At 44.2% G+C, this 26,125-nt stretch overlaps 1 protein-coding gene across 1 annotated transcript in view; it reads left to right on the top strand.

Annotated features, from left to right (window-relative positions):
• The first annotated feature begins 393 nt into the window (after positions 1-393).
• The window catches only part of rit1 (Ras-like without CAAX 1), a 213,178-nt gene continuing 187,446 nt past the window's right edge, over positions 394-26,125 (top strand). Inside the window, 1 exon segment of the mRNA XM_078409941.1 lies at positions 394-605. Within this exon segment, the coding sequence (XP_078266067.1) occupies positions 482-605 (124 nt within the window). The 5' untranslated portion in view covers positions 394-481.

The following is a 26,125-nucleotide window of genomic DNA, read 5'->3' as shown; positions in this document are numbered from 1 at the left end:
GATATGGGGGAGAAGGCAGGCACAGGTTACTGATTGTAGATGATCAACCATGATCACAATGAATGGCGATGCTGGCTCCAAGGGCCAATTGTCTCCTCCTGCACCTATTTTCTATGTTTCTATGGTCTCTGATCAGAATTCATTTCTGGCGAGTATTTGCAGCATCCTCTATTTTTTTAACTTATTCACAAACATTCTCAGGTGTCGGGGGCGTGGGTTGTTGTGCTGTTGATGCTTGTGGGCTCTACTCGCACTGGTGATCCAGGGGCTATGCGGTTGACTCGCTGTCCGCGGGTGTGAGCGGTCGATGAGCGGCTGGTTGCCGGGAGACCCGCGTTGGCAGCCACAGTGCCCGTGGACCCAGCGCCATGCAGGCAGTCACCAGCACTAGATCCCTCGCACCACCACTTTGCATTTCTTTTGTCTGGCGTTTCATTATATTTTTTCAACCCAACTTCTTTTGTTTTTGTGGCTGGTTCCGATGGAGTCGGACAACGACCCGATCAACATCAGCAGCAGCAGTGGCGGCGGCGGCAACAGTCCTCCAGGCGCATCGAGAGAATATAAAGTTGTGATGCTTGGCGCTGGTGGGGTTGGGAAAAGCGGTAGGTTTGTTGCAATCTGTGTGTCAGCGGAGTTTCACCATTCACGTTTGGGTGGATGTTCCCAGCATCAATAACAGTGATGCCAGAAAATAGCTTGGGCACAAAAATGAACAGAAATTCAACGTAATGAGCACCCATGCAGTTTCCCCAATTCTACTCGTCCCAATGCTCTCCAAAAGTAGTAGGGGAAGGGGGGGGGGGGTAGGGAGATCGTCGCCGTTTGCTGACAGCGCTGAGTTCAGGCAGCTGAAGTTTAATAATGAAGTTTGCAGGCGGCCAGGGCAGTGTCCGGACAACGAGCAGACTTGCAGTGAGGCTCGAGGGAGGGAGGGGTGGGGGCGATGGGGGGGGTCTTCATTCTGGGGTGCAACATTGTCATTTGATGAGTTGTTGCCATTGCATTGGAAAACTAATTTGCATTGGAAAACTAATTTGCATTGGAAAACTAATTTGCATTGGAAAACTAATTTGCATTGAACAATAACGAAGTAACACGGGATCTCTGATGTTAAGAATGCGAATATCTACTCAGTTCATGCTTCAGATAACGTTCACAGAAAAGTCGATACTCTGTTTACACTTAAAGAGAAACTACAACAGGATTCAGTCCCGACTAACTGCTTTAGCTCTCGTAAAACAGATTAGTAAGGGACTTTAGCCAAAACTGATTCAGAAAATGTCATGACAGTGACGATATTATGACCATTAGTACATTAAAAGTACAAAGTTAATTAGAATCTTATGTGTTAATATTAGACAGTTCGATGACATCCCGATACAACATGTTGACAGTCGGCTTGATTCAGAAGGATTCGTGGTAAATTGGATTTGGAGCGCCCTGTGTAGAGTGAAAAATCTGAACAGGCAGTGTTTGTAACTTTACTAGAGTTTTTTTTGGAAAACATTGGGGACAGTAAAAACAGGAAAATGCACGGGCACTCATTATGCTGCATTTCTGTTCATGTTTGTGCCAAAGCTACTTTCTGACATCACTGATAGTTGCTGCTGGAAACAGCCACCCAAATGTTCGTGGGTGAGTGTATTCAAATGACGGATTAAAGACCGTGGTGTGTAGTGCGTTTGATGCGTGTTGTCTTTTTACCCTTGACAACAGATGTTAGGAGCACCTGTATTACTGGTGGTGGGATTGCGTTGAAGGGAGCGTAAATGTCGGAGAATGATGTATTGGCTGCAGAGGCTGCTTGAGCTAGGGTTAGGTAACTAGCCTACAAACAACCTTCCCCCCACCCCTATCTATTTTATATATTTCCCCTCTCTTCCCTGTGCCTCACCTGGATTTGCACCATTTCCCCCATTCCCCCTCTCCCCATCCCCTTCCACCTATATTTCTTCCTCTGGTATCACAATTCACATCACTATCCTTATCTCACACCTTGTGTCTTTTTAACCCCCCCCCCCCGCGCTATCACCCCCCAGGATTTGTCCTGTCCCTACCTCTCATCCAGTTATTTTCCCCACTTCAATCAGTTTGAAGAAGGGTCCTGACCCGAAACATCACTTATCTATTTTCTCCAGAGATGCTGCATGATCTGCTGAGTTACTCCAGCACTTTGTGATTTTTATTTGTGAATCTATACCTGCAGTTCCTTGCATCTACTCTTAAGTAGCTCTCTCTGGGAACATCCTGAAGAAGCTGGGACCGTTGTGCAGCTGCCATCTCCCAGCTCCACAGAACTGGGTTCAATCCTGATCTTCATTGTTGGTGCTATGGATCTGTTTGCTCTTCCTGTGGCCTCTGGGTTTCTCCTAGTACCCCTTGTATCCCAAGTCTTAACGGGAATTTGGGGAGAATAAAATTGGTGGCATAAACTTGATGAGCCGCAATAGTCCCCTTTTATATTAGACAATAGACAATAGGTGCAGGGGGAGGCCATTCGGCCCTTCGGCCCTTCGAGCCCTTTGTGGGAAAAGTATGGAAATATGAGACTGAACCCATTGGTACAGTCCCACGAATTGTGAGTATTTCTGATCACGTCCCACAGAAATGCTCTGACGATAAGTGAAGTTGATCCAGCTTCCAAGTCTGCAAGCAGCATAAATATTGATAGATATGCCCAACATTCATAACCTTTAAAAGCTATAACAAATCAAATATAGAAACTGTCACAAAACTTTTAAAATGCAAGATTAAAACTACTTTAAAATGTTTCAATTTACTGAAGCAGTTCAGAAAAAGTAGTTAAATTATCCGAACGTTGCCATTCTCCTTGAAGCCATTCCCCTCCATTGAAATAAGTGTTGCTGAATTTATGCCACATTTAACCTGGCACAGGTTCAGCAGACATATTTCTCAGTGTAATCACTGTGAAAATGCAGATGTTTGCACTTTATTGCTGGACTCATTGAGGAGGCCAATATTGGAGCAGATTGATCTTAATAGAGGTGATGCACTGTCTGATTAGTTTGTTGCCATATACACCAGGGTACAAATGAAGTGCCTTGCTTGCATGAAGGTGTTAGAGTAAATAGTATACTGTAATGATAAATACAACAGTGAATGCTAAGTGACAGAATGGTGCAAAGAAAATACTCAAGTGCAATTATGAGGTAGATTTAAGAATAAGAATACATGGCGGCACTTTTGGGAAGGGGCTGTGAAAGAGATGATTGGTTGAGGAGTTGAATAGTCGTGGGGAAGAAGCTATTCTTATGTCTGTATCTTTTCACAGAGGGTAGAAGAGAAAAAAAATAATGACCAGGATGATAGGCTTCCATAACGATAAATCCTGCCTTCCTGATGAAGGCCGAACCATGAAGATGGACTGGATAGAAGGAAATGATGTGCTCATGACAGACTGGGCAATATTTGCTACTCACTGCAGGTTCAGGTGGTCAAGAGCAGAGCAGTTGCCATTCCCTTTGCCAGGCTGACATGCACCTCCAAAATACTTTCTATAATGCATTTGTAGAAGTTCAAGAAAATCCTCATGGGCAGTCCAAATCTTTACAGGTGTCTATAAAAAATAAACACACTGATGCGCTTTCTTGATCACTGCATCAGGGACGACTGAAAAGAATAGGGAAAAATTGCTGATGATATGGTTGCTAGGGAACTTAAAGCTGTCGACCATTTCTAGAGCAGCTCCAGATTAAGATAGGATTGTGTTCACATACAGCAGTCCACTACTTCCTCAGGGAAACAGTCAATTAATTCATCTTATTGCTGTTCAGGACAAGGCTGTTATCACAAGACAAGGCTCCCTATCTCTTTTCTGCATTCTGTCTCAACATTGCTGTTGATCCAGCTGACAGCAATAGGATTACCAGTGAACTTAAAGATTGAGTTGGAGCTGTATTCGGCTGCACTGTCATCAGTGTACAGGGTGTAGAATACAGGACTGAGCACAATCCTCTGAAGAGCACCAGTGTTGTGGGTCAGGGTGAGGAAATGCTGTGACCAATTCGAATTGATTGAGATGTGCAAGGCAGGAATTCCAGAAACCAATCGTAGATGAAGGATCCAAGACCAAGGTCCAGAGGTTTACAGATGAGCTTATGCTGTACTATGGTTTAAAGGCTGAGCAGTAGTCAATGAATAGCATCCTTGCATAGGTATTCCTATCGTCAAGGTAGTCCAAAGCTGAATGTAATACTGGATCTCACTGTATTCATCACAGGAGACAGACTATTGACCAACATCTACTCCAAACCTGTTGACTCCCATAGCTATCTAGATACACTTCTTCCCACCCTGCTTCCTGTAAAGACTCTATCCCGTACTCCCAATTCCTTCGTCTACACCGCATCTGCGCCCAGGATGAGGTTTTCCATACTAGATATCCTCATTCTTTAGGAAACAGGGGTTCCCCTCTTCCATTATAGATGAGGTTCTCACTAGGGTCTCCTCCCATGTCCAAAACCTCCCAACATATCTTGTTCAGCAGGATCATATCATATCATCATATCATATATCTACAGCCGGAAACAGGCCTTTTCGGCCCTCCAAGTCCGTGCCGCCCAGTGATCCCCGTACATCAACACTATCCTACACCCACTAGGGACAATTTTTACATTTACCCAGCCAATTAACCTACATACCTGTACGTCTTTGGATCAAGGAGATGATTATTGATTTTAGAAGAGGGAAGCCGAGGATCCACAAACCTGTCTACTTCGACAGGTTGGCGGTGGAGAGGGTAAACAATATCGTTTCGAGGCATCCTGAAGATCTTTCCTGAGCCCAGCATGTTGATGCAACCATAACGAAGCCCAGCGATGCCTTTACTTCCTTCGGTTTCAAGAAATTTGGTATGTCGACAAATACTCTCTTAAACTTCTGTAGGCGTATGGTAGAAAACAGATTGAATAGTTGTATCGTAGCCTTGTTCTGTAACTCAAACGTTCAGGAATGAAGGAGATTGGAAAATGTGGTGCACACTGACTGGTCCACCCTCGGTACTGAGCTTGAAGGGATCTATCCAAGGGATCAATAGGGATCAATGTCCCAAAAAGGCAAACAGTATCATCAAGGATCCAAGCCACATTGGTCACACTCACATTTCACTCCCACCATGGGGGATGAAGGACCAGGTGTCTGAAAACCGTGAACAGCAGATATAAGAATAGCTTTTCTCCAATGATCATCAGGCTCCTGATCACAACAAAACACTAACTAAACTATGAACTATGGACAGTCTCGGTTACACAAATAACTTTGGGTGTTTTCTTGCACATTAAATTGAGGTTATTAATTTATTGAATGTTCTTTCTCTTTATTATATGTTATCTATGTATATTGTGTTTACAGGCCAGTTATGCTGCTATAAGTAAGAATCCCATTATTCTGTTTTTGGTAAATATGACAATTAAACACTCATAACTCTTCATTTGATTGAACAACAGGTAAATCTGGATAGATATGAAACACCACAGTTGCAGCAGTTCATGACCACAAGGTTGATAGACTTAGTTATCATGGGTATCACAAAATGCTGGAGTAACTCAGCAGGTCAGACAGCATCTCAGGAGAGAAGGAATAGGTGACGTTTCGGGTCGAGACCTTTCTTCAGACTGAAGAAGGGTCTCGACCCGAAACATCACCCATTCCTTCTCTCCGGAGATGCTGCCTGACCTGCTGAGTTACTCCAGCATTTTGTGATACCTTCGATTTGTACCAGCATCTGCAGTTATTTTCCTATACTAGTTATCACGGCTCATAAGAATACTGAATGAAATTGAATGGATTTTGCATTTTGCAGTGAATTAAATTTATGCTGATCATACCAATAGGGCATGTTCATGCCTGCCAATGCATGTCAGATGTGTGGGAACAAGACAGCCTCTTTGCAAGGCAGGGACACAATTTAGACAGAAACATTTGCTTTTTTAGAATTTAACCATACAACCACACACCACTTGCAATTGCTGACCCATTTCAGGCATATGTGGTGTGATTGCCAATATATTAACAGGAAAATATTAAACAGGTCAAAGGCCAGTTCTGATTGTTGTGTACGGTAAATGATGAATACTAAGGTTATAAAAGGCTTGTTAAAGCTGGAGTGTTGCAACCTGTTCCGGCTTGCATTTTTAATGAAGAGTAATAGTGATGGTCACAGAACTCTGCCCAGCATTTGGTTTGGAGAGTTTTTCAGGTTTATTGCTAAGACTGTGGACAACCTACAGGCTCTCTCCACTCATTTCCTGCATTTTTGTTCTTTACTGCGATCCATGCACAAAGCTGAAATAAAATGTTTCTTCTTTGTATATTTGCAGGTGTTAGATTTTGGATATTTTTAGTAAAATCAGAACCATACAATTACCCAAAAAATGGATCAATAGAGGCAGACTAATGTAGAAACAAAGGACTGGAGATAATGGTATACAAAAACCCCCCACAAAGTGTTGGAGTAACTCAGCGGGTCAAGCAGTTTCTCTGGAGAACATGGATAGGTGATGTTTCAAATCAGCATCCTTTTCAGAATGAAGAAGGATCCCGACACAAAACGTCACCTATCCATGATCTCCAGAGATGCTGCCTGACCCGCTGAGTTACTTCAGCACTTTGTTTCTTTTTTTATATGGAAATAGACTTGTCCAATTCTTCCCCCTCATCCAACGTCATTACAAATAGACTCCTTTCCCAATCTGAGACCAGCTGGAAAGTGTGCAGAGAAGATTTACGAGGATGTTGCCAGGACTAGAGTGTATAAGGAGAGGTTAAGTACAGGGAGAGGTTGACTCTGAGCTACATGGAGAGGTTGAGTAGGCTGGGACTCTATTCCTTGGAACACAGGAGGATGAGGGGTGATCTTATAGAGGTGTATAAAACCATGAGAGGAATAGATCGGGTAGATGTACAGTCTCTTGTCCAGAGTAGGAGAATCAAAGACCAGAGGACATAGGTTTAAGGTGAAGGGGAAAAGATTAGGAATCTAAGGGGTAACTTTTTCACACAAAGTGTGGCAGGTGTGTTGAACAAGCTCCCACAGGAGTTAGTTGAGGATGGGATTATCCCAACATTTAAGAAACAGTTAGATACAGTGCCCTCCATAATGTTTGCGATAAAGACCCATCATTTATTTATATGGCTCTGTACTCCACAATTTGAGATTTGTGATAGAAAAAAAATCACATGTGGTTAAAGTGCACATTATCAGATTTTAATAAAGGCCATTTTTTTCAATTTGTTTTCACCATGTAGAAATTACGGCAGTGTTTATACCTAGTTCCCCCATTTCAGGGCACCATAATGTTTGGGACACAGCAATGTCATGTAAATGTAAGTAGACATGTTTAGTATTTTGTTGCATATCCTATGCATGCCATGACTGCTTGAAGTCTGCGATTCATGGACATCACCAGTTGCTGAGTGTCTTCCATGGTGATGCTCTGCCAGGCCTGTATTGCAGCCATCTTTAGTTGTTGCTTGTTTTGGGGGCTAGTCCCCTTCAGCTTTCTCTTCAGCATATAAAAGGCATGCTCAATTGAGTTCAGATCGGGTGATTGACTTGGACACTCAAGAATTAACCATTTTTTAAGGTTTGAAAAACTCCTTTGTTGCTTTTGCAGTATGTTTGGGATCATTGTCTTGCCATAGAATGAACCGCCGGCCAATGAGTTTTGAGGCATGTGTTTGAACTTAAGCAGATAGGGTGTGTCTATACACTTCAGAATTAATTATGCTACTACCATCAGCAGTTACATAGAAAATAGAAACATAGAAAATAGGTGCAGCGGTAGGCCATTCGGCCCTTTGAGCCTGCACCGCCATTCAATATGATCATGGCTGATCATCCAGCTCAATAACCTGTACCTGCCTTCTCTCCATACCCCCTGATCCCTTTAGCCACAGGGGCCACATCTAACTCCCTCTTAAATATAGCCAATGAACTGGCCTCAACTACCTTCTGTGGCAAAGAATTTCACAGACTCACCACTCTCTGTGTAAAGAAATGTTTTCTCATCTCGGTCCTAAAAGACTTCCCCCTTATCCTTAAGCTGTGACCCCTGGTTCTGGACTTCCCCAACATCGGGAACAATCTTCCCGCATCTAGCCTCTCCAACCCCTTAAGAATTTTATATGTTTCTATAAGATCCCCCCTCAGTCTTCTGAATTCCAGCGAGTATAAGCCTAGTCCATCCAGTCTTTCTTCATATGAAAGTCCTGCCATCCCAGGGATCAATCTGGTGAACCTTTTCTGTACTGACTCTAAGGCTAGAATGTCTTTCCTCAGATTAGGAGACCAAAACTGCACACAATACTCCAGGTGCGGTCTCACCAAGGCCCTGTACAACTGCAGCAGAACCTCCCTGCTCCTATACTCAAATCCTCTTGCTATGAATGCTAACATACCATTCGCTTTCTTCACTGCCTGCTGCACCTGCACGCTTGCTTTCAATGACTGGTGCACCATGACACCCAGGTCACGTTGCATCTCCCCTTTTCCTAATTGGCCACCATTCAGGTAATACTCTGCTTTCCTGTTCTTGCCGCCAAAGTGGATAACCTCACATTTATCCACATTATATTGCATCTGCCATGCAATTGCCCACTCGCCTAATCTATCCAAATCACTCTGCAGCCTCCTATGAGCTTCGTGTCATCCGCAAACTTAGAGATGTTGCATTCAATTCCCTCGTCCAAATCATTAATATATATTGTAAATAACTGGGGTCCCAGCACTGAGCCTTGCGGTACCCCACTAGTCACTGCCTGCCATTCCGAAAAGGACCCGTTTATTCCTACTCTTTGCTTCCTGTCCGCCAACCAATTCTCTATCCACCTCAACACTGAACCCCCAATACCGTGTGCTTTAAGTTTGTACACCAATCTCCTATGTGGGACCTTGTCGAAGGCCTTCTGAAAGTCCAGATATAACACATCGACTGGTTCTCCCTTATCCACTCTACTAGTTACATCCTCGAAAAATTCTATAAGATTCGTCAGACATGATTTGCCTTTCATAAATCCATGCTGACTTTGTCCGAATATTTCATCACTTTCCAAATGTGATGCTATCACATCTTTAATAACTGACTCTGGCATTTTCCCCACTACCAATGTTAGGCTAACTGGTCTTTAATTCCCCGTTTTCGCTCTCCCTCCCTTTTTAGAATGTGGGGTTACATTAGCTATCCTCCAATCCTCAGGAACTACTCCAGAATCTAAAGAATTTTGAAAAATTATCACTAATGCATCCACTATTTCTGGGGCTACTTCCTTAAGCACTCTGGGATGCAGCCTATCTGGCCCTGGGGATTTATCTGCCTTTAATCCATTTAATTTACCTAACACCACTTCTCGACTAACCTGGATTTCCCTCAGTTCCTCCATCTCATTAGACACCCGGTCCCCAGCTATTTCCGGCAGATTGTTTATGTCTTCCTTAGTGAAGACAGAACCAAAGTAGTTGTTCAATTGGTCTGCCATCTCCTTGTTCCCTATGATCGATTCACCTGTTTCCGACTGCAAGGGACATACATTTGTCATAACTAGTCTTTTTCTCTTCACATATCTATAAAAGCTTTTGCAGTCAGTTTTTATGTTCCCTGCCAGTTTTCTCTCATAATCTATTTCCCCTTTCCTAATTAAGCCCTTAGTCCTCCTCTGCTGGACTCTGAATTTCTCCCAGTCCTTTGGTATGCTACTTTTTCTGGCTAATTTATATGCTTCATCTTTTGTTTTAATACTATCCTTGATTTCCCTTGTTAGCCACGGATGCACTACCTTTCCTGGTTTGTTGTATCATCAATGAAGATAAGTGAGCCAGTTCCTTCAGCAGCCATACATGCCCAGGCCATTACACCCCCACCACTGTGTTTCACAGATGAGGTGGTATGCTTTGGATCTTGGGCAGTTCCTTCTCTCCTCCATATTTTGTTCTTGCCATCATTCTGATATGTTAATCTTCGTCTCATCTGTCCACAAGACCTTTTTCCAGAACTGTGGTTGCTCTTTTAAGTACTTCTTGGCAAACTGTAACCTGGCCATCCTATTTTTGTGGCGAACCTGTGGTTTGCATCTTGCAGTGTAGCCTCTGTATTTCTGTCATTAAATCTTTTGCGGACAGTGGTCATTGACAAATCCACACCTGACTCCTGAGGAGTGTTTTTGATCTGTTGGACAGGTGTTTGGGGATTTTTCTTTATTATAGAGAGAATTCTTCTGTCATCAGCTGTGGAGGTCTTCCTTGGCCTGCCAGTCCTTTTGTGATTAGTAAGCTCACCAGTGCTCTCTTTCTTCTTAATGATTTTCCAAACAGTTGATTTTGGTAAGTCTAAGGTTTGGCTGATGTCTCTAACAGTTTTATCCTTGTTGCTCAGTCTCATAATGGCTTCTTTGACTTTCATTGGCATCTCATGTTGATAAACAGCAATAAAAGCTTCCAAATGTGATGGAAAGACTGGAGGAAAGACGAGGTGCTGAGAGCTCTCTTATACCTGCATTAAGGAGGCAATTAAACACACCTGAGCAATTACAGACACCCGTGAAGCCATGTGTCCCAAACATTATGGTGCTTTGAAATGGACTATGTCTAAACATAGCTTCTTCTTCTTCTTGCGTTTGAGGCAGCAGAAATTATGTAACGCCCTCCAGGCGCTGTAGCCAGTGCAATGTGCTGTTGTCGAGGGCCGTGAGGTCTACCCCTCCACCAGGGGGGCAGAAGACAGTGCAGTTGAAAATGACATGCTGCGCTGTTTGCTGGTCTGCTCCACACACGCAGGCTGCTGATGAACGCAACTCTCAACGATGCATGTTGGCGTTGAACCGGCCGACCCCTGTGCGGAGCCGGCTCAGGGTGACACACTCTTTGCGGGGCATGTCCGAGCCGGGTGGGGCTGTGGTGTTCGGTGCGACAGTGAATTAAGGAGGTCGCAATATCTGTTCTCCATGCTCCGAGTATGTTGAAACCGGAGCCACAGAGGGTCGCTGCATGATGGGAGAAAGGGTGACGAGATGACAGGCATTGAGTGAAGAACTCTCTGCGAAGCTTGGCGGGTGCGATACCTGCGAGCACCGGCAGGAGATCCATCGGAGTAGGGCGTAGGCAGCCAGTGATGATCCGCATGGTGTCATTGAGGGTGGCGTCTAGCGCTGCGGCACCATGCTGGGACGGCGTACTCAGCGGCGCTGTACACGAGTGCAAGAGCACTGGTTCGAAGAGTAGATGTCCTGGCGCCCCATGACGATCCGGCCAAGCAACGCAGGAGGTTGTTCCGTGCCGAGACTTTAGCACAGAGAGCTTCAAGGTGTTGCTTGTAGGTCAGCTGCCGATCTAGTTTCACCCTGAGGTATGTAGGAAATGGGTTGTGGGGTAAGGGTGACCCATTGAGGGTGACGGTTAGCTGGCGTGGAGCTTCCTTGTTGTTCAGGTCAAAGGCCATTGTGGTGGTTTTTGGCACACTCAGTTTTGGTCTCTAGGTCTTAAGGTAGCCTGCGACAAGTTCCATATCCGCCGAGAGCACATCCTCAACATTTGACCAACTCTTGTCCGAGTGCAGTAGGGCCAAGTCATCTGCGTATCCATTCTGGCGTGAGGTCGTGCGTGGCAGATTGCTGATATAGAGGTTGAAGAGCATGGGGGCCAGTACCGAGCCTTGGGGGACTCCGTTTGTTAGGCGTCGCAATCGGCTAGAGTGACCGTCGCTGGTCTTGAGTACAAAACTGTGGTTGGCAAGGATGTTGGCAAGGAACCGCATTAAATGATGGTCAGGGATGGTTCGGAGGAGCTTCAAGATCAGGCCCTGGTGCCACACAGTATCATAGGCGGCAGTGAGGTCCACCAGTGTGATGCCTTGTGACCCTTTTCGAAACTGTCTTCGATGTCATTGGTCAGCTTGACTATTTGGAGGGTGGTGCAGCGTTCACGCCGAAATCCGGCTTGTTCAGCGGGTAGTTGAGGGTCAACGATTGGATTGAACCGGGCCAGGAGTAGCCATTCGAGGAGCTTGTACAGCTGTAATTTTGACATGGTGAAACCAAAATTTATAAAAATGGCCTTTATTAAAATCTGACAATGTGCACTTTAACCACATGTGATTTTTCTATTCTAACTCTTAAATTGTGGAGTACAGAGGTAAATAAATAAATAATGGGTCTTTGTCCCAAATATTATGGAGAGCATTGTAGGTACATGGATAGGACAGGTTCGGAGGGATATGGACCAAACGTGGCCAGGTGGGATTAGTGTAGCTGGGACATGTTGAACGGTGTGGGCAAGTTGTGCCAAAGGTCCTGTTTCCATGCTGTATCACTCTATGACTCGATGCAATTACCTGGATAACAAGGAAAAGTGTGGTCCTTTTAACAACTTTCTTTAAAGACAGTCTCAGCTGTTTTTGAATACTGCCTTTGAAGAAACACAAATATCCTGCACCTCATTGGAGGTAATCTTTATTTAACCACAAATATAGGAATTGAACAATAAACACACATTTCTGGAATCTTAGTGTCTAATCAATCAAATCCACAATCAGTCGAAGTCTGATTAATGTCTCATTTTTATTGTTCTCGGACCTATTTTTCCAACCAGATTGCAGTGAAAAAGCAAGTTATTGATTTGTTTTTATATCAATTGTGTCCACATTGCCTTCCTTTTTTTTTTGCATGCGCATTTGAATGATTAGTTCCATCAGGCATGCTCCTGTCAAAGGTTGCTCAATGTTTAGTGAGGCTACTTATTTTGTATTTTGTTTGTTGTAGTTTAATGGGGCCTTATCTCAAGACGATAGCACTTTGTATGGCTTACTTCATAGCAACGCAATATTCATCCTTGGTAACGGGTTGTGTTTGCCCAACCCATAATAACTGTTAACGTTTTTGTGTTTCATCGTGCTACTTATTGTGCCTTGCCATTATTAAAGTTATATATTGTTCAGATATGCAACATACTCATCCATTTCCATTTAAGTTTATATTCTTTGAGTTGATCCGTATAGAATATCGAGAAGTGTAGCACAGCAACTGGCTTTTGGTCGATGAATCTGTGCCGACACTGATGCTAATTTAATCTGCACATGCACCTACCTGCACGTAGTTTATATTCTTCCATTTTCTGCCTGATCATGTGCCTGTCTAAATACCTTTTAAACGTTGCCATCATTCCACCTTGGCAGTGGGTTCCAGACATCTAATACTGCGTAAAATACTTGTATTGTGCATCTCCTTCAAACTCTCTCCCTCTCATCTTAAAGCTCTGTTCTGCAGTATTTGCTGTTTCCACCCTGGGAAATAGACTCTCACTACATGTACCAGCTCATTTCCAAACTCCTGGACCAAGGAGCCAGCACCTCTCTCTGCCACTTCATCCTCGACTTTCTGTCCCATAGACCACAATCAATTAGGATAGGGGACAACACATCCCCTACTATAATCCCCAACACTGGTGAACCACAAGGATGTATTTGCAATCTCCTACTATAATCCTTATACATTCACGACTGTGTGGGCATATTCTGCTCTTAGTCCAGAGGAACATCGTGTCAGGCCAACAGTCTCTCTCTCTCAATGTCCACGAGAGGAAGGAACTAGTTATTTACTTCATGAAGCATGTGTAGTACATGTCCCAATCAGCATCATTGGTGCTGAAGTGGAAATGGTTGAAAGCTTCAACTTCCTTGGTGTAAATTTTACCAACGATTACATTGAAATGACAGCCAAGAAGGCACACCATGCCTCTACTTTCTCAGGGGACTGTTTTCAATGACTACCAAACTTCGGAAGGTATTGGTATTGGTTATGCTTGTCCCATTTACCAAGATACTGTGGTTGTCTGTGGTTGGAGCCTCCAGCTCCAAATCTGGCCTAACCAAAGTTTTATAAAGCTGCAACCAGTGAAGCAAGCATACCATACACCTTCTTTATCATTCCATCTACCACCTTTACAACTTTCAAAAAACCATGAGTTTGGACCTCAAGATCCCTCAACACGCCGGGTCCCCACCTACCCATTGATTGAGGTTCTGCGGTGATGGCAGCACATCATAAATAGCCCTTATTAGGAAACCTACATGACCCACCTGCATGCACGACAGCTCCCTCCAGCTAAACCTCCTCTTTTCTACACTTTCCCAGTTCATCCACTGTCCCTGCTTAACCTGAGCTACTGCCCTTATACTCTCACTGCTTCCTCCTGACGACGTATCTGCAACGAACAGAGGGACTAACCAATCTCTCTACCCTTTGCACCTGAGAAATTGGCACCTCATGTACTGTTAATGGCCACATCAACCTAGGGAATAGCCCAAACGTAAAACACCACAACTGCAACTTGCCTGGAAGCCCTGACTTCCCTATCCTTTCCCACCCATCAATAACATATTTTCTCATTTACTGAACCTGTTCAGTGTCATCCCACTTCCAGTTGCACCACCTACCCAAGCTTTTAACTGGCTTCTCCTTTATAGACTTATTTTTCATCTTCTTCATCTACATAGAACCTTTTCTGTCTGAAGAAGGGTCTTGACCCGAAACAGACCCATTCCTTCTATCCAGAGATAAGAGTGGTGACTGCTTTAATGTATCAATTTTTGTTCACAACCAATATATACATTGTGTAGGAAAGGACTGCAGATGCTGCTTTAAACCAAAGATTTTTTTAAAATAGTAAACTGATACACATTTTCCATACTTAATAAGATACTTGATTTTCATATTTTCTGTGGTTTTAGTATACACCATTGTAAACAATTAACTTCTCATGAGCATCATTCATGCCACAGATAATCACTGCCCCATTCCTTTCGTTAGTATTGCACGCTTAACACATGGTGGATTTGTAATGCAGCAGCTGGATTTCCTGCTGAGTTTCCTCTTACACAGATTTTTAGCTGACTTTCTCCCCATCACTATGGTTTGTCTTTCTATAATTGTTAATGAAATGGAGCCAAAACTGTGGTACAGACAAGCATAGAATTGGATCACACCTAGAAATGTAGTCAGTAAGATGGACAGGTTTTCAAGCTCTGATGATTGTCTCAACTTGTTCTTGAAATGGCTGAAGCTAGTTTCACCTACTTATAGACCCAAATAAATAGCTTCTTATGCATAAAAAGCACTTTCATAATGTTAAATGAAATATTTTTCCTTTCTACTGTAATTGGTCTTCCATTGGGCACAGCCTGTCTGCCACTACTTTGGCTTGCTATACTTGCTGTCTTTGATTAATCTTACAGTGGGTGATGGACTTACCTTTCCCCCAACTGAATCATCTTACAGTTTTGTACTGATACCCTTGTGCTGAATAATTCCCACTGTGGAGGTTGCAGAGTGTCTCGTAGGCCCAGCTATTTTGCAGTAATCATGCTCACGTAACCTGGGATTGATGCTGGAGCTTCCATCATTGCTTTTGCCATTGGTCTGTATACTAACTTTATGCTCATATTAGGCTGATATTCCTTTGCATGTTTAACAGCTATTTCTATGGATGCAGTTATCTTGTGTGCCCATTTGAATGTTGAATTGGTATTTAATAACTTATATTGGTTTTGCTCATCAGTTAATCTACATGCAAACATACCTTGCAGGACGCAATCCAAAAACGCACTGAAGGCCCAATGCCATCACAAACACTTCAGCATCACTGCGTAATGTTTTGAATTAAATCAAGAAATACAATTTTCTCAGAAAAAAAAAATCATGTGCAATCTCTCTGTGAAAAATGTCTCCTTATCCCAGGAATCAAAGAGGTCAATTCTGTGTGGAGCCACAGGAGATGGGCAAGGTTCTCAATGAGTATTTCTCCTCTGTATTTACCAAATAGAAAGACAGGAGGATAGATGAACTTGGGGCAGTCAATGAAAGTGCTTTAAGAGAAGTCACTATTACGGTCAAAGAGGTGCTGAAGGTACTATTGTGTATGACAGTAGACAAATCTCCAGGGCCTGATCAGATATATCCGAGGACATTGTGGGAAACTAGAGAGGAGAATGCGGGAGAAATTTACGAGTCGTCTTTAAATACAGGAGAGGTGCGGAAGACTGGAGGGTGGCAAATGTTGTGCCTTTATTCAAGAAGGGCTGTAGGGAAAATGCTGGGAACTATAGTTGGAAGGTTACCAGAGGTATTCTGAGGGATAGGATATACAGGAATTTAGATTGACAAGGGCTGATTAGGGATAGTCAGCATAGTTTTGTATATGGGAGGTTATGTCTCACAAATCCGATTGAGTTTTTTGAAGTCGTGAGCAAAAAGGTCGATGAGGGCAGAGCTGTAGATGTTGTCTATATAGACTTCAGTAAAGCATTCAACAAGATTCCTCATGGTAGGCTGCTCTGGCAGGTTAGATTGCATGGGTGGGAAAGAGAGATGGCTGAATGGATAGAAAATTGACTTCATGGAAGGAAGCAGAGGGTGATGGTAGAAGGTTGCTTATCGGACATGAGGCCTGTGACTAGTGGTGTGCCTCAGGGTTTGGTGTTGGGCCCATTACTGTTTGTCATCTTTATCAATGATTTGGATGAGAACATACAAGATTGGCAAGTTTGCAGATACAAATGTGGGTGGTTTTGCAGATAGTGAAGATGGTTGTGAAAAATTGCAGCAGGATCTTGATCAATTGGCCAAGTGGGCTGAGGAATGGTTCATGGAATTTAATGCAGAAAAATGTGAGGTATTGCATTTTGGAAATTCTCACATGGGCAGGATCAAAACAGTGAATGGTAGGGCTCTGGTTAGTGTTGTAGAGCAGAGGGATCTAGGGGTGCAGGTGCATAGTTCCCTGAAGGTAGAGTCACAGGTAGATCGGGTGGTCAAAAAGGCTTTTGGCACATTGGCCTTCATCAGCCAGAGTATTGTGTATAGAAGTTGGGAGATCATGTTGCAGTTGTATACGACATTGGTGAGGCCACATTTAGATCATTGGCACCGTGTTGTAGGAAACATGTTGTCAAGCTGGAAAGGGTATGGGGAAGATTTACAAGGATGTTGCCAAAACTAGAGGGTCTGAGTTATAGGGAGAAGTTGAGTAGGCTGGGACTCTGTTCCTTGTAGGATGAGGGGTAATCTTATAGAGGTGTATTAGATCATGAGCGGAATAGATTGGGTAGATGCACAGAGTCTCTTGCCCAGAGTAGGTGAATTGAGGACCAGAGGACATAGGTTTAAGGTGAAGGGGAAAAGATTTAATAAGAATCTGAGGAGTAACGTTTTCACACAAAGGGTAGTGGATGTATGGAACAAGCTTCTGGAGGAGGTAGTTGTGACAGGGACTATCCCAACATTTAAGAAGCAGTTAGACAGGAACATGGATAGGACAGGTTTGGAGGGATATGGACCAAATGCTGGCAGGTGTAGCTGGGACATGTTGGCCGGTGTGAGCAAGTTGGGCCGAAGGGCTTGTTTCCACACTGTATCCCTCTATGACTATGACTCTATTACTTTTTGGGAGAGCAGAACTGGGTCTTGATCTTTGTACCAGGACTGTCAAGGTTGCCCTTAATATTTGTGATGTGAGAATGGTCATTGACAGAGGTTTGTCCGTATCTATGGGGAAAACAGCCTATGCTTCTGTTCAAAAACTAATTAACTCCATGTTGCTTTAGGGACTGCAATAGCCTGTTTGAAATGTTAATATATGCAGTTAACAGATAGTCAGTCAATTCTAGTTTCTCTGAATGTTGATTTCAGTTCAACCATCTAGACAGAATTACAGTTTCAATTACTATTAAGTGTCAAAAACAAACATATCTGAAGGGAAGTAGAGTATTTCCATTCACACCATTAGCACACTTAAGCATTACAAATGGTTGCCATTTTGAAGGTCTGTTCATGCATTGGGGACATTTGTTCATCAATGCATATTTACATCAAAGAAAAGACCTTAATATAATTCATAGGCAGTTTCATAGTCCCTAGGTCCCACCATGGCTGTGCACATGAAAGTGAGGGTTTTCCTTGTGCCATATTTTCAGATAAGTTCTGTTTGAAACTCTCAGAAACATCCGAAGAGGAACTTTGACAAGGATTCACCAGGATTTTGCAGTTTTTATGAAAAAAGAGGACAAAGTATAATTTAGGGCTACATTATTGAGTGTATGATTTATACAAATTGCTTCTGGATTGCAAGTTAATATCCTAGGGTCTTATTAATGGCACCACAGAGCATCTCAGCAGGAATCCACCATATAACTAATGAAAATTAACCTCAAGAATATACTTAATTAACTCAAAGCCAGAAAATCTCCCACAGCCAGTGAGACTGCTCTGCTGTGTTGACTATACTGTAATAATGAGTGGGACTAATAGTGATCATTAGACTGCCAATGGTAAAGTCAGAAAAAGAGAAATCAGATAGATTCTGAGTTACAGAATCTACCTTGCCTTATTTAATGTGATAGGGATAGTAAATCTCACTTACAGGTTTTCTCAGTATTCAGAAAAAAAATCAGTTACAAAGTCAGTTACAAAGTCAGCATCCAAGCCACTTACACTCTGACAACTGTCCAGGCACTAATTCACCATGTCATTAATCACTGTTTGATTTGGTTATTTTGTACACTCTTTCCCTGAAATCGTACCTACCACTTTTACAATGATCTGGTATCATCAGCATTTTAAACCCAGTATTGATACCTTGCCTTAAACACCTGTCCCACTCAAGCGATTTTTTAGGCTACTACAGGCGACTAGGTTGTCGCCACATGGTCGCCTGTATGGTCGTGAGTCGTCTCCAAAGAGTCGTAGCATCTTTTTGGTCACCGTTGGATTTTCAGAATGTTGAAACCTTTTCAGCGACAGTGGGTTTGACGCCAATGAGCGCAGCTTGACGTCTCCGGACGTAGGTGCTGTCGTAGGTTGTCGCCTGGAGACGGAGGTTGTCGCCGGTGCTGACTTCGGTGAATTCCATTGGCGACTACCTACGTCAACCTACGTCACCCGGCGACAGGTACCGGCGTCAAAACCGGAGGCCAAAATGACGTGAATTGTCTTCAGTTGTCTTCATGTCGCCGACAGGGCGTAGCTTGTAGTAGGTTGTCGCGGGTAGACGTAGGTTGACTTTGGTTGAGGTAGGTTGTCGCCTGTTTGGTCATAGGTTGTCGTAGGTGCGGTCGTAGGCGGACGTCCTACTCATGATGATTGGGTCGCCGGTGGTCGGTAGCTTGTCGTAGCGTGACTTCAACTAGGTGGTAGGGTGTTGTAGCTTGCCGTAGACATTGTCGTAGGGGGGATCCAGTCACTGGCTTTTCGGCGGCCTGCTATGACTATGACAGTCGCCCGCAGTCGCATTAAAAATTGCCTAAGTGGGACAGGGCCTTACAATGCCAGAGACCCGGGTTCGATCCTGACTATGGGTGTGGCCTATACGGAGTTTGTACATTCTCCCCGTGACCTATGTGGGTTTTCTCCGGGTGCTCCGGTTTACTCCAGTTTTTTGTGTCAATTTTCAGTTTAAACCAGCATCTGCAATTCTTTCCGACACAAAAAAGATTTCAATATTGTTTTCCAAGGTTTTCCAGAACATAGAGTGCTTAATCATGGAACATGGAGTCTGTATCATCATTTAAAAACAGAGGTGGCTAAGCATTTATAAAGTTGATTACAAAAATATGTAAATTCACATCTGCTGATTTCAACCTGTGGCAAGAAGCAAGATTAAAGCCATTAGGACAAACACCAAACTTTTACCATGAAGGTCGGAGAGAAGCAGCAGCCAGCAGCAGCCAGAAGCAGCCAGAGCGAGTATTAGCTGGAAGGTGAGTCAGAGTGAACAAAGATTATAAAAGAGCACCAAAGGCCCAGGTGCGAGTCATTTACAAATTAGCCCTAAAGTAGTTGATTAGGTAGCAGATAAAAATAAGTGCAGCTGTAGCAGAACGGCCTTTTTGAGGAGAAGTGCCTTGGTGAGTAAAGTGCGAGTTTTTGGCACGAGAGTCTTCGGCGAGAAGGCTGAGGCAAGGAGACTACGCTCAAAGGTGGAGAAGGCGAGAGGCACAACCAATTAGGATTTGTCTACTGAAATAATGGCAGGCAAGTTGTTGCAGTGTGACTCTTGCAGGATGTGGGAAGTCAGGGACACTCCTGGTGTCTCTGACAACTACATGTGTGTAAATTGTGTCTAGGTGCAGCTCCTGAAGGACCGTGTTAGGGAACTGGAGCAGCAGCTGGATGATCTCAGGACCACCCGGGTAAAGGAGAGCTTCCTGGACAGGACCTACAATGACAATGTTATACCAAGGATACAGGAAGAGCGAAGGCGGGTGACGATGAGGAAGGGAAGTAAGCATGGAGTGCAGGAGACCCCGGGGGCTGTACCTATTGAAAACAGGTACACCCTCTTGGAAGCTGTCGGGACGGACGACACTTCCAGTCCGAGCGACGGACATGTCTTTCAATCAGATCCTGGTACTGAGGCTCAACCGGTGAGACCTACGTCAGGTAACGCCGTAGTGGTAGTTGACTCAATAGTGAGAGGTACGGACAGGAGATTCTGTGGCAACAGGCGAGACTCGAGGATGATGTGATGACTCCCTGGTGCCAGGGTCCAAGACGTCTCGGACCGATTGCTGGGCATCCTCAAGGGGGAAGGGGAGTAGTGGTTGTGCATGTCGGCACAAACGAAGTCGGGAAGAAGAGGAAGGAGGTTCTGCAACGTGAGTTTAGAGGTTTAAGCAAAAGGCTGAAAAGCAGGACCTCTAGGGTGGTTATCTCTGGTTTGCTGTCAGTACCTCGTGCTGGTGAGGGCAGGAACAGGGTGATAGGGGATCTGAATGTGTGGCTGAGGAACTGGTGCAGGTGGGAGGGATTTAGATTTTTCCACAACTGGGATCTCTTCTGGGGTAGGGGTGACCTGTACAAAAGAAACGAGTTGCACCTTAACTGGAGGGTGACCAACATTCTGGCAGGCAGGTTTGCTAGTGCTGCACGGGTGGGTTTAAACTAAATAGTGGTGGGGAGGGGTCGACAAGTTTGAAGTATAAGGATGGAGTTAAAGGGAAAGAGAGTACAGGAAAAGTTGCAAAAGACACCCGAATTAATGGGAGGGAAAGTTGAAGAAGGGATAAGAGAGTAAGGTCAGGTGAAATCGGAATCGGTTTGAGAGGGGAGGTGAATAACGAATTATCTATGAATGCGTGAATTATAAGAAATAAAGTGGATGAGCTTGGGGCTCAGTTAATGATTGGTAGGTATGATGTTGTGGGAATTACAGAGACATGGCTGCAAGAGGATCGGAGCTGGGAACTGAATAGACAGACAGGTGGGCAGAGGGGGTGGGGTGGCTCTGTTGGTAAGGAATGAAATTAGTGCCTTTGTGAGGGATTACACAGAATCAGAAGATGTAGAGTCATTGTGGATAGAACTGAGAAATTGTACGGGCAAAAAGATCCTAATAGGAGTTATCTACAGGCCCCCAAACAGTATCCTGGATATAGGGTGCAACCTGCATCAGGAGTTAAAATTGGATTGTAATAAAAGTTAGGCTACAGTGGTTATGGGAGATTTCAATATGCAGGTAGACTGGGAAAATCAGGTTGGTACTGAACCCCAAGAAAGGGAGTTTGTAGAGTGCCCCTGAGATGGATTCTTAGAGCAGTTTGTACTGGAGCCTACCAGGGAGAAGGCAATTCTGGATCTAGTGTTGGGTTATAAACCAGATTCCATAAGGGAACTCAAGGTAAAGGAACCATTCGGTGGTCGTGACCATAATATGATAAGTTTAAATCTGCAATTTGAGAGGAAAAAGGCAAAATCAGAAGTGTCAGTATTGCAGTTGAGCAAAGGGGATTATGGAGGCATGAGGGAGGAGCTGGCCAAAGTTGACTGGAAATGTTGACTCCCTAGCAAGGATGACGATGGAACAGCAATGGCAGGAATTTCTGTGAATAATCCAGAAGATGCAGGATCATTTCATTCCAAAGAGGAGATTCTAAGGGGAGTAAGAGACAACCGTGGCTGACAAGGGAAGTCAAGAACAGTGTTTAAACTAAAAGGGAAAAGGTATAACATAGCAAAGATGAGTGGGAAGCCAGAGCATTGGGTAACTTTTAAAGAATGACAGAAGGTAACTAAAAAGGCAATTCGGGGAGAAAAGATGAAGTACGAAGGTAAGCAAGCCAAGAATATAAAGGGGTATGGGTAAAGGAAAAAGATTAGTTAAGGCAAATGTGGATCCCTTGAAGACAGAAACAGGTGAATTTATTATGGGGAACAAGGAAATGGCAGATGAGTTGAACAGGTACATACTCCATACTCCATACAGACGGCACCCGTAGTCAGGATCGAACCTGAGTCTCCGGCGCTGCATTCGCTGTAAAGCAGCAACTCTACCGCTGCGCCACCGTGCCGCTCTTGTGTCCTGATATATCTACCACTTCGCACAATATTTAGTTTTGATATGGAGCATGAGCTAAGGAAAGGGGTTGTAGATCAGTCACTGCATTCACTGCAAGAAGTTATCTTGCACATGCGTGTTACCCAGGGGAGTCACCTTGTTCGGGAGCTGCAGCTGTGCCTGTACCTTGCATCCTCGTGCACATTAAACTTAACTTGAGGTTGATAACATGTTGTTATTCTTGCAACTTCATACATCTTCCTCAGTGAAGTCAGAACCAAAGTTCTCCCCGTGACCTGCGTGGGTTTTCTCTGAGATCTTCGGTTTCCTCCCACACTCCAAAGACGTACAGATATGTAGGTTAATTGACTGGGTAAATGTAAAAATTGTCCCTAGTGTGTGTAGGATAGTGTTAATGTGCGTGGATCGCTGGGCGGCGCGGACTCGGTGGGCCGAAGGGCCTGTTTCCGCGCTGTATCTCTAAAAAAAATTTTTTTTTAAAGATATACAAAATGCAGTTACTGCTAAAATAAGCATACAAGGTAGGAAGTTGTACACACTAAATACTAAACACTAAGACACAAACTAAAGATCACAGCATAGTAAACAAGTTACCAACATAGTAAAGAAGTGAATTCAGTCTCGGTATTTGGGATTTGGCTTGCTGACACGACCTGAGCGTGTTTGGTACAGACTCTTGGTGGTGTTCAAAGGCAGCTTAGCCACAGGCACCAGCACCTGAACCTGAAACTGCGCAGTGTCCATTATTGCTTGTCCGTCTCTTGTGAGAGCGTTATCGTCCCTTGACCCAAGATCAGTGTCATATGGATCCAGCAGTGCTGGTTGATCTGGCTGTGCTGGGGCAGGCAAAATGTGTCTGCGATTCCTCCTGTACAACTTTCCTTCTGAGTGGATAAGGTAAGACCTGGGGTCCTGACATTTTCCTTTACCATGCCCGTCCAGTTGTAACCTTGTGGGGTCGGTAACCTGACAACCTGTCCTTCCATCAAAGGCTGAAGTGGCCGGCTTGACTGTTCATAGCACCTTTTCTGTGATAGCCTTTTATTTAGAAGCTCGGCTTGTACCTCCTGAGTTTTACACATATGTGGTTCATGCAGCTTCCTTGAGACAGTTTCATTAGCACTGCTGTCGGCTTGGTCAGATTCTAGCTGGTGGATGGCCCTCCTAGGTCTCTCTCTGCCTGTTGTAGGTTAGTCGTGTGGACTTGCAGCACCTTTTAAAATGATTCCATGTTTTCCAGGCGTGGCACTGTTAACCAAAAGCTGGACATTTCCCTCTCGCAGCTGCATGACCACCTCCACAGTTGTTGCAGTTGGCAATAGGCCGTGTCCCAGTTTGTTTTGACTGGTTTATCATTCTTATCTCAGGCCTCTGTTTTCTCAGGAACTCAGCCTGGACTGCATCAACGTTTGTGACAGAGTGCTGTGGTGAAGCCAGCGTTTTGTTGTGCTCTTCAGTCATCTCATGAATTTGACAGATGGAGACCGCCTTAATTAGTGTCAAATTACTATCACGCAGTAGCACTTTTCTCAAATCGTCATTGCAATTACCACAGACTAGCCTGTTTCTAATAAGCTCATCACAGAGATCTCCACAATTGCAGCTTTTTGCATTGATCCTTAAACCACTGACATATGATTCAATTGTCTCACCAGCCTTTTGATTCCGCGTGTTGAACTTGTGTTTCTCCATAGTAACATTGGTCTGAGGGCTGCATATCTCCCGAAATTTCCTCTTGAGGCATTCAGGATCCTCTGGATTCCGCTGGAGTGAGAAATGTTTCCTCCGTCGGCGGGGTCTCTCACCTCCCCCGCATGCACAAAAGACTGCTCACGTTCAATGGCCTCCAGTCCTGCCAGATTGAGGAGAATGTATGCTTGTCAGAGTGTGCCGCCAAGATGAAAATGTCATACTCTTGTTCAAAAATTCGCCATCTTTCGCCGATGTTGCCGCTGAAGACAAGTGGGTCCGGCCACCAGAATGCATCCGCCATGCTAAGTGAAAAGCTGCGAGCTGCACTGTCTGGCAGGTTTAGTTAGTTGTCCTCGTTTGAAAAAACAAACCCCGGTCGAAGAAAAACACAGTTCGTGAAAGTTCCGGAATAAAACTTCTGACACCATGTATGAAGTTGCAAGAATAACAAGAAGTTATCAACTTCAAGCTAAGTTTAATGAGCACGAGGATGTAAGGTTACAGGCACAGCCGCAGCTCCCGAACAAGATGACTCCCCGGGAAACACGCATGCAGGAACGGCATCTGTTACAACCCGACATAGACTGTGAATACTTCTGACTGATCTACAGAAGACACAAACAATCTCCCAGATGTACTAGGGGACAGAGGATCTAAGGTGACGAAGGAACTGAAGGAAATTCACATTAGTCAGGAAATGGTGTTGGTAGACTGATGGGACTGAAGGCTGATTATCCCCAGGGCCTGATGATCTGCATCCCAGGGTACTCAAGGAGGTGACTCTAGAAATCGTGGACGCATTGGTGATCATTTTCCAATGTTCTAAAGATTCTGGATCAGTTCCTGTGGATTGGAGGGTAGCTAATGTTATCCCACTTTTTTTTAGAAAGGAGGGAGAGAGAAAGCAGGGAATTACAGACCAGTTAGCCTGACATCAGTGGTGGGGAAGATGCTGGAGTCAATTATTAAAGATGTAATAGCGGCGGATTTGGATAGCAGGTATAGGATCAGTCCAAGTCATCATGGATTTACGATGGGGAAATCTTGCTTGACTAATCTTCTGGACTTTTTGAGGATGTAACAAGTAAAATGGATAAGGGAGAGCCAGTGGATGTAGTGTATCTGGACTTTCAGAAAGCCTTTGATAAGGTCCCATTCAAGAGATTAGTGGGCAAAATTAGAGCACATGATATTGGGAGTAGGGTATTGACATGAATAGAGAACTGGTTGGCAGACAGGAAACAAAGAATAGGAATTAATGGGTCCCTTTCAGAATGGCAGGTAGTGACTAGTGGGGTGCCGCAGGCTTGGTGCTGGGACCGCAGCTATTTACAATATAAATAATTTAGATGAAGGAATTAAAAGTAACATTAGCAAATTTGCAGATGACACGAAGCTGGGTGGCAGTGTGAACCGTGAAAAGGATGCTATGAGGATTCAGGGTGACTTGGATAGGTTGGATGAGTGGGCAGATGCATGGCAGATGCAGTATAATGTGGATAAATGTGAGGTTATCCACTTTGGTGGCAAGAGCAAGAAGGCAGATTATTATCTGAATGGTGTCAGATTAGGAAAAGGGGAGGTGCAACGAGACCTGGGTGTCCCTGTACATCAGTCATTGAAAGTAAGCATGCAGGTACATCAGGCAGTGAAGAAAGCCAATGGCATGTTGGCCTTTGGCCTTCACAATGAGAGGATTTGTGTATCGGAGCAAAGAGGGCCTTCTGCAGTGGTACAGTGCCCTGGTGAGACCACACCTAGAGTATTGTGTGCTATTTTGGTCTCCTAATTTGAGGAAGGACATTCTTGCTATTGAGGGAGTGCAGCGGAGGTTCACGAGGTTAATTCCCGGGATGGCGGGACTGTGATTTGATGAAAGAATGGAACGACTGTGCTTGTATTCACTGGAATTTAGAAGGATGAGAGGAGATCTTATAGAAACATAGAATTATTAAGGGAATGGACGTGCTAGATGCAGGAAACATGTTACCGATGTTGGGGGGGTCCAGAACCAGGGGCCATAGTTCAAGAATAAGGAGTGGGCCATTTAGAACTGAGATGAGTAAAAACTTTTTC

The sequence above is a fragment of the Rhinoraja longicauda genome, chromosome 1, assembly GCF_053455715.1.
Source record: "Rhinoraja longicauda isolate Sanriku21f chromosome 1, sRhiLon1.1, whole genome shotgun sequence".
Classification (NCBI taxonomy): Eukaryota; Metazoa; Chordata; class Chondrichthyes; order Rajiformes; family Arhynchobatidae; genus Rhinoraja; species Rhinoraja longicauda.
The sequence above is the reverse complement of the archived record's forward strand: the minus strand, read 5'-3'. Positions and strand labels throughout refer to the sequence as shown.